General features: G+C 50.5%; 1 protein-coding gene across 1 annotated transcript; it reads left to right on the forward strand.

Moving 5' to 3' along the window:
• The first annotated feature begins 2,993 nt into the window (after window positions 1–2,993).
• On the forward strand, window positions 2,994–12,610 carry LOC131696359 (uncharacterized). The gene is made up of 4 exons (XM_058984903.1): window positions 2,994–4,567; window positions 4,625–5,479; window positions 5,716–6,716; window positions 12,192–12,610. The coding sequence occupies exons 1-4, from the start codon at window positions 2,994–2,996 to the stop codon at window positions 12,608–12,610; spliced, it is 3,849 nt and encodes a 1,282-aa protein (XP_058840886.1).
• The last annotated feature ends 209 nt before the right edge of the window (window positions 12,611–12,819 follow it).

A 12,819-nucleotide genomic window follows, 5' to 3' on the forward strand; every position in this document is an offset into this window, starting at 1 on the left:
ATCGCGGAAAAGGTACCGCTTGGGCAAAGTGTAGCCATTGCGTGGCTGAAAAAGTGAAAGGGCCGAAATACGACGGCTAGTGTTTTTCGATTGTGTGGTGGAAGATTTTCGCGCTACCGCGATTACTGTCGCGTGTGAAGCGCTTGAACTGTGGCCATTTTTCAAGCCATCGAGTGGGCCATTGTGACTGGTGGCTATTCAACGGATCGGGAGGTAGTCGACCTCCGATAGCCGCGTCTACAGAGCCATTTTGGACGCTGAGTGAGCGTCGCTTGGGAAGCTGTTGTTGTCAGTGAAGGTACTGCTGATAAATGTCACTGCCTGGTCATTGAGCAACACTTCTGATTCCGGACTGGAATCCCCGGTGTGTCAATTCCAATCTTCCGCCACAAGTGGCTTGCAGTAGCATTTTTTTAGTTTTAAGAAAGTGGGTGACCTTCAGTCATTGTGGCAATCGGTGGACGGTCCGCGAATCGAGTGGAAAATCGTTTCGCGCCCTCGATTTGCGATACCGCGTAGAAGTGGGTTAGTTCGCGAAGGGAAGGAGCAATCGTTCGATTAAAAAACTGCTCACTTCCGTTCGAATTTCGCGTTCGCGAAGGGCAATTCATCGCGTCGGGAAGGATTTAATCGTCTCGAGTGTGTTTTGTCCTCGTTCGGTTCGGTTTCGCGTAGAAACGGTTAGTTCGCGTCGGGAAGGAGTCCGTTATCGATTTAACTGCCGTTTCCGTTCGTAGTGCGTCGTGATGCCACCCAAAGAGGAGGAAGTGTTGGGAGACCGGCTTGTCCAGCGCAATGGATTGCTGGCAATTCGTGATGCTTTGGAGAAGTTTATCATTCGGTACGATACTGCACGTGATGCTTTTCAGTTGAGTGTTCGTATAGAGTCGCTGGATAGGGCTTATGCGCAGTTCATGGAGGCGCAGGATGCAATTGAAAGACTGGACAAGGAGGAGTTTCTGGCATCACACCTGGCGGAACGTGTCGATTTCGAGCAGCGATACTGCGCAGCGAGAGGCTTCCTACTCTCCAAGGTTCCTGTAGAAGCGAACAACTCAGCTTTGAACACATCCATGATGGCAAATCAACACACTTTCTCGACAGGATTCCACCTTCGTCTTCCAAAGATCGACCTACCGAGATTTGATGGCGATTTCTCACGTTGGTTGTCATTTCGAGACACCCCAACAAACATTAGGAGCTGAACTATAAGACTATGCGTTGATTTAAAGCAGATTAAAGGTTATGTAAGCTGAATAAAACTTTCGCTGAACTATTTAAACATTAACAGTTTATTCAGCCTATTTAAAATCCAGTATTCGCCAGTTCCAACTAGGCTGAACTATACTGCTAATAAATGTAATAGCGACAATATTAAAGCTTTTATTCAACCATCTTAATTAGACTGAATTGCGAGTTGAATAAACGATGCTGTTACCAATACTATTACCTTTAATCATTAAGCAGCACTACATGTCTTCAAAAGGTTGTTTCTACCTTTACATTTGCCGTTATACCACCTTTGACTTTAAGCTGAATTATGTGTTCAACAAAGGTAATTGTAACTACTACAAAAATTGGCGCAATTAGCAAATCATGAGGAATGGCAACCAACCTGGGTTCGAGTCCCAATACACACACAATGTTTTTTTACTATTAAGTGAAGGATTTTTTTATTATTTCGGTATATTTAAATTGAGATATTTTGCATATATTACAGTTAAGGAGCAATAGATCAATAAATGAATAAAGAAAGTTTATTTAGTTTTTTTTATAACTACTGAGTTTTCACCACGGGAAATACACGATTTACAGTTTTTCAATGTACAAGCTTACCAAATCACACGCGCTCTCGTTTATGTAAATTTACCTTTTAATTCGAAACGGTCTGTTTACTTGTGAAACATGAATATTCTCATATTGAACACAAGAGAAACTTTTTTTTTTCCAACGTTGCTATAAATTTTTGACACCAGCATTGTTACCATGATTTTTTTCTATCCATCGACTTGCAAACAAAGGTACAATGAAATTATTATTCACGCTGGCGAACTTAATTGATATAAATAAATAAACTATTGAATTCGAACAGCGACTTCCGCTTACCAAAAAAAATCACAATGCAAATTAAATCATTTGGCAGGGAGTGGTAAATAAATTGAGGAGATTTCCACCTTAGAATTATAAATGACTTCAATCCATCATTCAGTAACCACCACTTTCATATAACACCCATTTATACCTATCTAAATGTTTTGTGACAACCATAAATCCTCACCTTGGAAACAAAAACGACTATAATCATCATTTTTGAAATAAATTATCTAATTTAAAATTCCCGAATGTTCTAAAAATTATTAATTAAAAAAAATTGAAATAAAAAAATTATCGTAGGTTGGGATTCGAACCCAAGCCAACTAGGTTCACTCAAATCTATAGAAGGCTACTGTAGCCTTTGTACAGACTCTATTCAGCAGCCTAGACTTGTCGGTACATCGGTGAAATCTTAAGCATTCGATGTATGCAAGATTGGTGCAGACAGTAAGGTAAGTGCTTAGTATTCAACAGGTTGCTGGTTCGGATCCAGGTACGTGATATGATATCCAACAAGGTAATACAATTTTTCTCTAACTGTAGCATAACACTAATAAAAGAATATGGTTTCCAAAGAGATTGATGGCGTGTGTAACTTGAAATAAATGTCTTTTTTAACAATTTTCCTATGATAATTCTCTCAGCTGAATAGCGGTAACGAAAAGGTTTATTGATAAAGCTGAACTGCTGTTTTCTTCAGGCTGTATACGTGCTGAAGAATTGTTCTTTCATGTGTCTTAATCAGACAAGCTGAATAAATTCTCCAAATCCCGGATGTTTAAGGGTGGAATAAACGATATATGATTACACGTATACTTCCAATGTTCAGCTAGAGCTGAATAAAGCAACTGTTAAAACGTTTATAAAACCACGAAATGTTTGTTGGGACCTTTACGTCCATGGTTCATTCTAATGGGGACATACCAACGGTCGCCAAGCTTCAGTACCTTCTACAATCGCTTGAAGGGGACGCAAAGAAGCCATTCGAATCAGTTGACGTCGAAGCCGACAACTATGCGTCAACATGGGACGCCCTACACAAGAGGTACGACAATCGCCGTTTTCTCAAACGTCAGCTGTTTAGGACACTCTACGAGCTGCCAGCGGTCAAGCAGGAATCTGCTAAGCGCATCCACAGTCTGGTCGACGATTTTCAGCGCCATGTACGGGTGTTGGCGAAATTGGATGAACCTGTGGAGCAATGGGATACGCCGCTGGTGAACATGCTGTCGTATAAGCTGGACCAATCCACATTGCGAGCATGGGAGGAGAAAACGAGCAGCCAGGACGATGTCAAGTACGAGGAACTGGTTGAGTTCCTGTACCAGCGGGTGCGCGTCCTCAATTCTGTCGGGCCAGATACGCAGCAACCGGCACCTCCAAAGGTGGCCGGCCCCCCGAGTTGGAAGGGCACGAAGGTGAAGTTCGCAGCTAACGCAGCTGCTACGCCCAACCAAGATTCTCCATGTCAGTTAGCATGTTCAGACAGCCACTCCCTCCGCAACTGCCCAGTGTTCCTAGGAAAGGATGTCCGCCAGCGCCGAGAGCTGGTTTCGCAAAAACGGTTGTGTTGGAACTGTCTAAGCTTCGGTCACCCAGCCAGGAAGTGTGTATCGAAGTTTACGTGTCGTACGTGCCACGAAAGACATCATTCCCTGTTACACGATTCCTCTCCATCCAGGGTGTCATCGAGTCCTGCCATTACGGGATCATCACAACAATCTCCACCGGTTCAACAGCCGCATTCGTCCAGTTCGGGTTCTGCTCCACCGCAGGTCAGCATGGCGGTCCAAACTGCATGCAGTATGGTTCTACTGGAAACGGTTGTTCTCAACGTTGTTGATGATCATGGCAGGGAACACAAGGCTCGTGCTCTACTCGACTCGGCGTCAATGTCAAATTTCATCTCCGGTCAGTTAGCGAAGGTTCTCCTCAGCCGTCGCACCAAGGTGAACATTTCGGTCGCAGGAATCGGTCTCTCAACGCAAAGGGTGAAAAATCCCATCACCGCCTCCATTGAATCGAGAACTCAGCCATTCTCCACTAAGCTCGAGTTTCTCATTCTGAAGCAGCCATCCGCAGAGCTGCCGACCATGCCGGTCGATACGTCGGCGTGGAAATTCCCGCAGGTTGGATTAGCAGATCCACAGTTCCACGTCCCAGGAAGGATTGACCTCGTCATCGGAAGGGAGGCCTTCTGGGAACTTCACACCGGTAGGAAGATCTCGCTCGGTAACGGTCTTCCGTGGGTAGTCGAAACACCATTCGGATGGGCGGTCTCTGGTTCCGCGTCCAATGGATCTACCTGCATATCCCGGATCTGCAATCTCTCCATTACCAATGAAGATTTGGAAGCCACACTTCAGAAGTTTTGGGAGTTAGAAGCGATTTCCACTGGGCCTGCACACTCACCCGAAGAAAATCGCTGTGAAGAGTTGTACTCCAGTACAGTCAAGCGTGATTCGACTGGAAGGTACGTCGTACGTCTTCCTCACAATTAAGATCCAGAAGTCTTCCTGGGGGCCTCCAGAGCCATCGCAGAACGCCGTTTTCACAGCCTGGAGCGCCGTTTGCAACGAGATCCTGCAATCAAGGAATCGTATCATCGCTTCATGGATGAGTACCTACAGCTCGGTCACATGAGAAGGCTTGACGAGCCTGTAGATGACGTGAAGGCTCACTGTTATCTCCCACATCATCCCGTGTTCAAGAAGTCGAGCACTACTACGAAAGTTAGGGTCGTTTTCGACGCGTCCTGCAAGACGGCGTCAGGATATTCGCTGAACGACACGCTGTTGGTCGGACCCGTAGTTCAGCAAGATCTACTCTCCATCGTGATGAGATTTCGGACACATCACGTCGCTCTGGTTGCGGACATCGAGAAGATGTACCGGCAAGTATTCCTGCATCTTGAAGATCAGCCGTTTCAGCGAATTCTTTGGCGTACAGGCCCAGACGAACCCATCACTACCTATGAACTGCAGACAGTAACGTACGGAACAGCAAGCGCTCCTTACCTAGCTACTCGTACCCTGCAGCAGATTGTACAGGATACCAGGCAGTCGTATCCAATCGCGAGTGGGCCAGTTACGGAAGACTTCTACGTCGACGATTTTCTTTCTGGAGCGCCGGACGTAGAATCCGCCATGAAGCTGCGTCGCGAGGCATCGGCAATGCTAGCTTCCGCTGGATTACCGCTCAGGAAATGGGCATCGAATTCTCCTGAAGTACTTGGGGATGTACCACCTGATGATGTGGCAATTCAGCCGTTCCACAATCTTCAGGATGACCAGGCCGTCTCCACGCTCGGCCTCATTTGGGAACCAAAGTTGAACATACTCCGGTTCAAGGTTCAGTTGCCGTTAGCCGCATCACGAAACGCAAGGTGATGTCGTACATCTCCCAAATCTTCGACCCTCTTGGACTCGTGGGTCCAACGATCACCAAGGCCAAACTCTTCATGCAGCGACTTTGGGCTCTGAAGTAGAATGGCGAAGCATGTGAATGGGACACGCCGCTCCCGTTTACACTCCAAGAAGAATGGAAACTGTTCCATAACACACTACACCTGTTGAGTGAAGTTCGCGTACCCCGCTTCATTTCGATGCCCGACGCCGTCAGCATCCAGCTTCACTTCTTCTGCGATGCGTCTGAGCGCGCATATGGGACATGCTGTTACGTCCGAACCGAAGCACACGGCACAGTTTCGGTCCAGTTGTTGGCGTCCAAGTCCAAGGTAGCTCCGCTTTCTACTCGCCAGACAATAGCCAGACTGGAACTCTGCGCCGCACATTTGTCGACCCAGCTGTACAAGAAGCTGAACGCGACGCTGAAGCTTCCTGCGACTGTTCATTTCTGGACAGATTCCACTACTGTCCTCCAATGGCTTCGCGGGAACCCGAGTCGTTGGAAGACTTTCGTCGCAAACCGAGTCTCGCAGATACAGCTTTCAACCGATCTCAACCGCTGGAAGCATGTTCCTGGAGTCGACAATCCTGCTGACGACATATCCCGAGGATTGAGTCCAACCGACATCCTCAACTGTACACGATGGTGGACTGGGACACCGTGGCTATCAAGGTCTCCGGATTTTTGGCCAAATCCAACGTTACCCGCAGCAGAAACTCCTGAAGTGTCCGCCGAAGGACGCAAGATACCACTAGTTTCCATGACCACGACACAACTGAGTTTCTGCACCGATTTATTCGCTCGCTACTCCAACTTCTCCAAGCTGCGCCGAGTGACCGCGTTCATTCAGCGTTATCTGCACGTGCTTCGTGAACGAGCCTCGCAACGTCGTTCGGAAAAGGAGAAGTACAAGCCACTCGTCATCCCGAGCATTAACCCGCACCCAGTCCATCCGCTTACCGCACAAGAACTCCAACACGCCGAACTTACGCTCTGTCATCTCGTGCAGGGTGAACTTTTCGCTGAGAAGATTTCCGATCTCGCTAGTGGCGAACGTGTCGCAAGATCTTCCACGCTGAAGTGGTTGAACCCGTTCGTCGATCCCGAAGGCACCGTACGTGTCGGTGGCCGGCTTCGCAATGCCGCGCTGACCGATGCGAAGAAACACCCTATCGTCCTCTCTGCCAAGCATCCGCTCGCTGTTCTGTTGGCTAGTTTTTATCATTTGAAGCTACTGCACGCAGGCCCTCAACTCCTGCTAGTCACTCTCCGCCAGAAGTTTTGGATTCTGGGCAGCAGAAATCTTGTGAAATCCGTCTTTCACCGTTGCCACACTTGCTTCCGTAGCAAGCCCACACTAGTCCAGCAGAGCACAGCAGATCTTCCGGCATCGAGAGTTTTACGTCTGCGGAGTCGACTATTGCGGACCGTTCTATTTGAAGTCCGAAGGTGTTATTTTTTTTTTTAAATCGAGAAGACCTTTATGTCCTAGCCCAGTACACGTGCTATTGGTAGGGTCCAATCTACCGCACGGGATGCACAGGGGGCGTGTCGGACTCGAATGGTGACCAGCCATTAATACCGACTAAACTCCATTGGGCTCCGCCATCATTCCTCCCAGGAACTACCTCACGGTATTACTTCTGGGGGGATGGCTGTACTAAATGTACTCATTCACTCTCACTCACGCGTTCATACATCCTGTATGAGGCTTACTTGGGTGCTCTCTCAATCGCACTTTGATTCACTCTCAAACACTCCCACATGAGGCTGACTTTTGTGCTCACCTTTTACGTTCCATGCGAGGCTGACTTGTATGCTCACCTTACTCATTCCTTGCTAGGCTTACTTTTGTGCTCGCCCTACCCATACCATGTGAGGCTGACTTGGGTGCTCACCCTATCACCTGATTCACTCTCAATCGTGCCACTCTATTGTACCTTTGTCACTCCCTCTGGCATCCCATGTGGGACATTTTTCTTAGGCCCCACTTCTGACATACCATGCGAGGCTGACTTTTGTGCTCACCTTTTTCATTCCTTGCTAGGCTGACTTTTGTGCTAGCCTCTACCAACCTGTGAGGCTGACTTTTATGCTCACCCTTAACATGCAGTGTGAGACTGACTTGGATGCTCACCCTTTCACTCCTCTGCCACGCCATGAGGCATCGATAGCTTAGTTCCAACATACTACGCTACGACCCTCCCGTCTTGGCATGAGGCAGTCCACTTATACGCCTATACACTCACTCTTCTGTTTTGCTTCGGGGTGGCTGGGTTTACCCCTTACCCGGTTGCCATTCGCTGCGCCAAACCTGCCTCGGCATGAACAGACCATTCACCCCCTTTTTTGCGCTTGGCCTTTTTTGCTCCAGCTAACCAATCACTAGTTAGCCGTGCCCGCCGTCTGTTGCTCGGTTCGCCAGATTACCTGTAGCCTACTGGCAATCTGGATGGTAGCAGCCGAGACTGCGTTCCACTTCTCCACCGTTTGACACATCCGCTGAATAAGGGTATCCGGGGTTGTGTCCCAGCCACAGACGTCAAGCATTGCTCTTCTTTCGACGTCGAACCGATGACATACGAACAGTATGTGTTCGGCAGTTTCATCTACACCTGGGCAGTCCGGGCAGACTGGGACCTCCGCGTGCCCGAACCTGTGGAGGTACTGACGGAAACAGCCATGGCCTGACAGGAATTGTGTCAGGTGGAAGTGAACTTCCCCATGGGGTCTTCCCACCCAGCTCGATATGCTAGATATCAGCCGGTGGGTCCACCTACCTTTCGAGGAGTTGTCCCATTCACGCTGCCATCTGGCGACCGAGGTCACCCTGGTGCGCTCTCGGGCTTCCCTATTTCCACGTAGCTCAAAGCACTCCTCATCTTCCCGAATGACCAGCCCGACTGGCATCATGCTCGCTATCACGCAGGATGCATCGTGTGATACCGTGCGGTAGGCAGATATCACTCTGAGGCACATCACACGGTAGGTGCTCTCCAGTGTCTGTAGGTAACTGGTTACCCTCAGTGCTCTTGACCATGACGGGCCGCCGTACCTGAGGATAGATACGGCAACGCCTGCCAGTAACCTACGTCTACTGGCGCACACCTTTGAGCTGTTGGACATCATTCTCGATAGTGCCGCAACAGCAGTCGACGCTCTCTTGCACGTATAGTCGACATGGCTGCCGAAGGTCAGCTTGTCGTCTATAATGACTCCGAGAGACTTCAGACTTCGCTGTGAAGTGATCGCGACCTCTCCCACATGGATAACTGCATGTTGTGCCGACTTGCGGTTGTTGACGATAACTACCTCCGTCTTATGATGAGCGAGCTCCAGGCCTCTCGCGCTCATCCATTCCTCCACCGTGCTAATCACGTGTTCTGCGGTTAGTTCTACCTCAGGAATTGACTCCCCGTAGACCTCCAAGGTTACGTCGTCGGCAAAGCCGACGATCTTGACCCCAGGAGGGAACTTCAGTCTCAGAACCCCGTCATACATGAGGTTCCATAGCACCGGGCCTAGGATCGAGTCCTGCGGGACTCCGGCGGTAATCGGAACCCTTTTCTGACCGGCATCGGTCTCGTATAGCAGTACGCGGTTTTGGAAGTAACTTTCCAGGATCCGGTACAGACCCACCGGTAGGCTAAGCCGGTGTAACGAGAACGCGATGGCATCCCAGCTTGCGCTGTTGAATGCGTTCTTCACGTCAAGTGTCACTAACGCACAGTATCGAATACCTCGCCTTTTTCGTTGGATCGCTATCTCGGCAGTATTTATCACTGAGTTGAGAGCGTCCACTGTGGACTTACCCTTCCGAAAGCCAAACTGGTTGCTTGACAGACCGTCCGTACCTTCCGCGTACGGGGTGAGCCTGTTGAGGATGATCCTCTCAAGCAGTTTGCCAGTCGTGTCTATCAGACAGATTGGTCTGTACGCCGATGGGTCGCTTGGCGGCTTCCCGGGCTTCGGCAACAGCACCAGTTTCTGCCTTTTCCATCTATCGGGGAAACGGCACTCGTCAAGGCATCTCTGCCTAGCTAGCCTGAACATGTTCGGGTTCGCTATGATCCGGCCCTGGAGCTTTGTTCATTGCTAGGGATTTAGCCACTGCGAGTAGTTCTTCATTCGTCACTGGAGCCACCATTTCGACCGTGCCCGAACTGTCTCGTAGTGCAGGTGGCCAGGGGCTTGTGGCTCGAGACGGGAAGAGTACTTCGATAATCGTTGCCAACCGGTCCGGAGACCGTTCTGGGGGTGAGGAGCCCCCTTTGGTCTTGGCCATCACAATCCGGTAGGCGTCACCCCACGGATTCGCGTTGGCACTCTCACACAGGTTGTCGAAACACGCTCTCTTGCTGCTTTTAATAGCCTTGTTAAGGGCTAATTTCGCAGCTCGAAACACTTCACGGCGGTTCTCTCTTGCATCCTCGGTGCGAGCTCTTTGCATCCTACGTCTAGCTCTGAGACAGGCTGACCGTAGAGCTGCAATCTCGGTACTCCACCAGTATACCGGGCATCTACCGTTTCTTGGCAGTGTTTTTCTCGGCATAGTGGCGTCGCACGCGCGTGATAGAACAGCTACCAGCGCATCCCCGCTTAGACTGTCGGTGTTGGCCTCCAGTCCCAGGGCCGCGGTGAAAGCTTCGCTGTCGAAGTGATTGGACTTCCACCCGCGTACCTGACAGGGATCTCCCGCCCTCGGATGCTGCACACCATAGATGATCTTAAAGCGGATTGCTAAATGATCGCTATGGGTGTAGCCTTCGTCTACCCTCCATTCCATGCCTGGAGCCAGACTCGGGCTGGCAAAGGTCAAATCAATCCACGCCTCCACTCCGTTTCTACGGAATGTACTAGCGGAGCCATCATTAGCTAGCACAGTATCGAGTTTCGCAAGCGCTTCCATTAGCGCTTGACCCCTGCTATTTGTACAGCGGCTGCCCCACTCCACTGCCCAAGCGTTAAAGTCTCCCGCTATTACTACCGGTTTTCGGCCCACGAGGTCCGACGAGAGCCTGTCGATCATCTGGTAGAACTGTTCTATTGGCCACCTTGGTGGGGCGTAGCAGCTGCAATAGAACACACCATTGATCTTGGCAATCGCCACACCCTCGGCGGAGGGGTGTATTACCTCTTGAACCGGGAACCTTCCCGTTGTACAGATTGCCACCATTCCAGACCCGTCCGACACCCAATTGCCGTTGCCGGGAGGGATGCTGTACGGGTCTGATAAGAGGGCGACATCTGTCCTCGACTCCGAGACCGACTGCCACAGCAGCTGTTGGGCTGCTGCACAATGGTTAAGATTTAGCTGTGTGACTCTCACGGCTTCTTCTTATTTAACTCGCCGAAGGGACACGAAGGTCCGCCCATAGCATGTTTATGGGTTTGCTTCTTAGCGGTGCAGATAAGGCACTTATATGCCTTAGTGCACCCCCGCTCTTTATGTCCCTCCTCGCCGCAGCGACGACATAGCTTGCTCCTATCTATGCCTTTGCATTCATATGCTTTATGGCCGGATTCGAGGCACCGATAGCACCTATCCACTGAAGGCGGCTGGGGTATACTAATAGGGCATACCGACCAGCCGATCTTCAGCTTCCCTTTCTCGGTTACCTTTTTGGCATCCCCATTCAGTAGCCTGAGGTAGGCTACTTGGGTGCCAGAGGGTCCGTCTCTCAATCGCACAGAGGCCCGCTCGATTGTGACGTCGCAGTGCTTCTTGACGGCTGCGACGACGTCTTCTGCGGTCGTGAACTCGTCCAAGTGCTTGCACTGGAGAGTTGTTTCCGCACCTAGCGACCTGATTTGGGCGCCCTCACCAAGGACCTCTTGGGCCAAGGCCTTGTATACTGCACTTGATTGTGCGCCTCGCTTCAGCACCAGGAGCATCTCTCCCGTGTTGGTGCGTCTTACGCTACGCACATCCTGCCCAAGGGCCGAGAGGCTTTCGGCCGCCTTCATCGATTTAAGGACATCGGCGTATTTGTCCTTGTCGGTTTTTAACCACAAGGCTTCGCCTCTGTCTTTGGCCTTCCTCGCAGGCCGCGGTACCTCCGGTTTCGGTGCCTATTGGAGGCCACTGTCTGGGTTTCTCTGTCGGGCCTCTCCCGACATTCCACCCTCTCAACGTAGGCCTTCTGTTCCTATCTTGCGACACGAACAGCTTTCCGGAGCTCCAGGAGGCTCAACTTCAACTCCTTGGCTATATTCTGCTTTGCGCTAGCGAAGTCGATTATAGAATCGAGTTGCTTCGCTACTTTGCGCATCGCAGATATTGACCCCTCCGATGCATTGGTAGGGTTATTGCCTACCGCCGCTGGGGGGTCACTGGTGCTTTCGGATGCAGCACTCATCGCTCCACTACTCTCCCCACGGGGGGTAGACCTCGCCAAACCACCTCTAGCGAAGGGGTTTGGCACCTCCGTCTGTTTGTTTTTATTTTTATTTATCTCCATGTCAAGTCCCACGAGTAGCGCGAAAAATATATGTCCGCCACGCCAGAGCTCCGCATTAGCGTGGTAAGGGACGCTTACTGTGGGGGTTGCCCAGGTACCCCACAGGCTCCGTTAACGATCGAGCATCTTTTTCACCCCCTCGATCACTCATCCCTCGGCACGGGTCGCTTCACGCCTTGTACGTATGTTATTACAGACATGCTACTATTGAGATCCGTCATTCGCTAGCGGAGTTAAGTCCGAAGGTGTACGTGGCCATATTCGTCTGCTTCTCTACGAAGGCAGTTCACATCGAGCTAGTGAGCGACCTGTCTACTCCAGCGTTCCTAGCTGCACTCCGTCGTCTGGTCGCCCGCAGAGGAAAGGTGGTAGAGTTGCACTCTGACAACGCTACCGCTTTCAAAGGTGCATCGAATGCACTGAACCGCATCTACCGCATGCTGAAGGTCGATGAGTCTGATCGGAATCAGATCTTCGACTGGTGCTCCGACAACGAAATTCGCTGGAAGTTCATCCCACCTCGAGCACCACACTTTGGCGGTCTTTGGGAGGCTGCAGTGAAGTCAGCGAAGACACACCTGTTGAAGGCAATCGGCAACGTGAACGTTGCGTACGAGGACATGCTCACACTGCTGGCGCAGATATAGATGTGCCTCAATTCTCGTCCGCTGACTCCAATGCCGGACGATCCGTCCGATCTCGAGGTCCTTGCGCCAGGACATTTTCTCGTCGGGAGCAATCTCCAAGCTGTTCCGGAAGCTGATCTGAAGGAGACTCCTGACAACCGCTTGGACCACTGAAAATTAACTCAGAAACGGTTCCAAACCATCTGGTCTCGCTGGTACCCGGAATACCT

The sequence above is a fragment of the Topomyia yanbarensis genome, chromosome 1 (assembly GCF_030247195.1).
Source record: "Topomyia yanbarensis strain Yona2022 chromosome 1, ASM3024719v1, whole genome shotgun sequence".
In the NCBI taxonomy this organism is placed as follows: domain Eukaryota; kingdom Metazoa; phylum Arthropoda; class Insecta; order Diptera; family Culicidae; genus Topomyia; species Topomyia yanbarensis.

Coding starts and splice junctions, on each gene's coding strand:
- LOC131696359 (XM_058984903.1), top strand. CDS start 2,994: ATGGTTCATTCTAATGGGGACATACCAACGGTCGCCAAGCTTCAGTAC. Junction 5,480..5,715: donor GCCGCATCACGAAACGCAAG/GTGATGTCGTAC, acceptor CGACGCCGTCAG/CATCCAGCTTCACTTCTTCT. Junction 6,717..12,191: donor GCTCGCTGTTCTGTTGGCTA/GTTTTTATCATT, acceptor GTCATTCGCTAG/CGGAGTTAAGTCCGAAGGTG.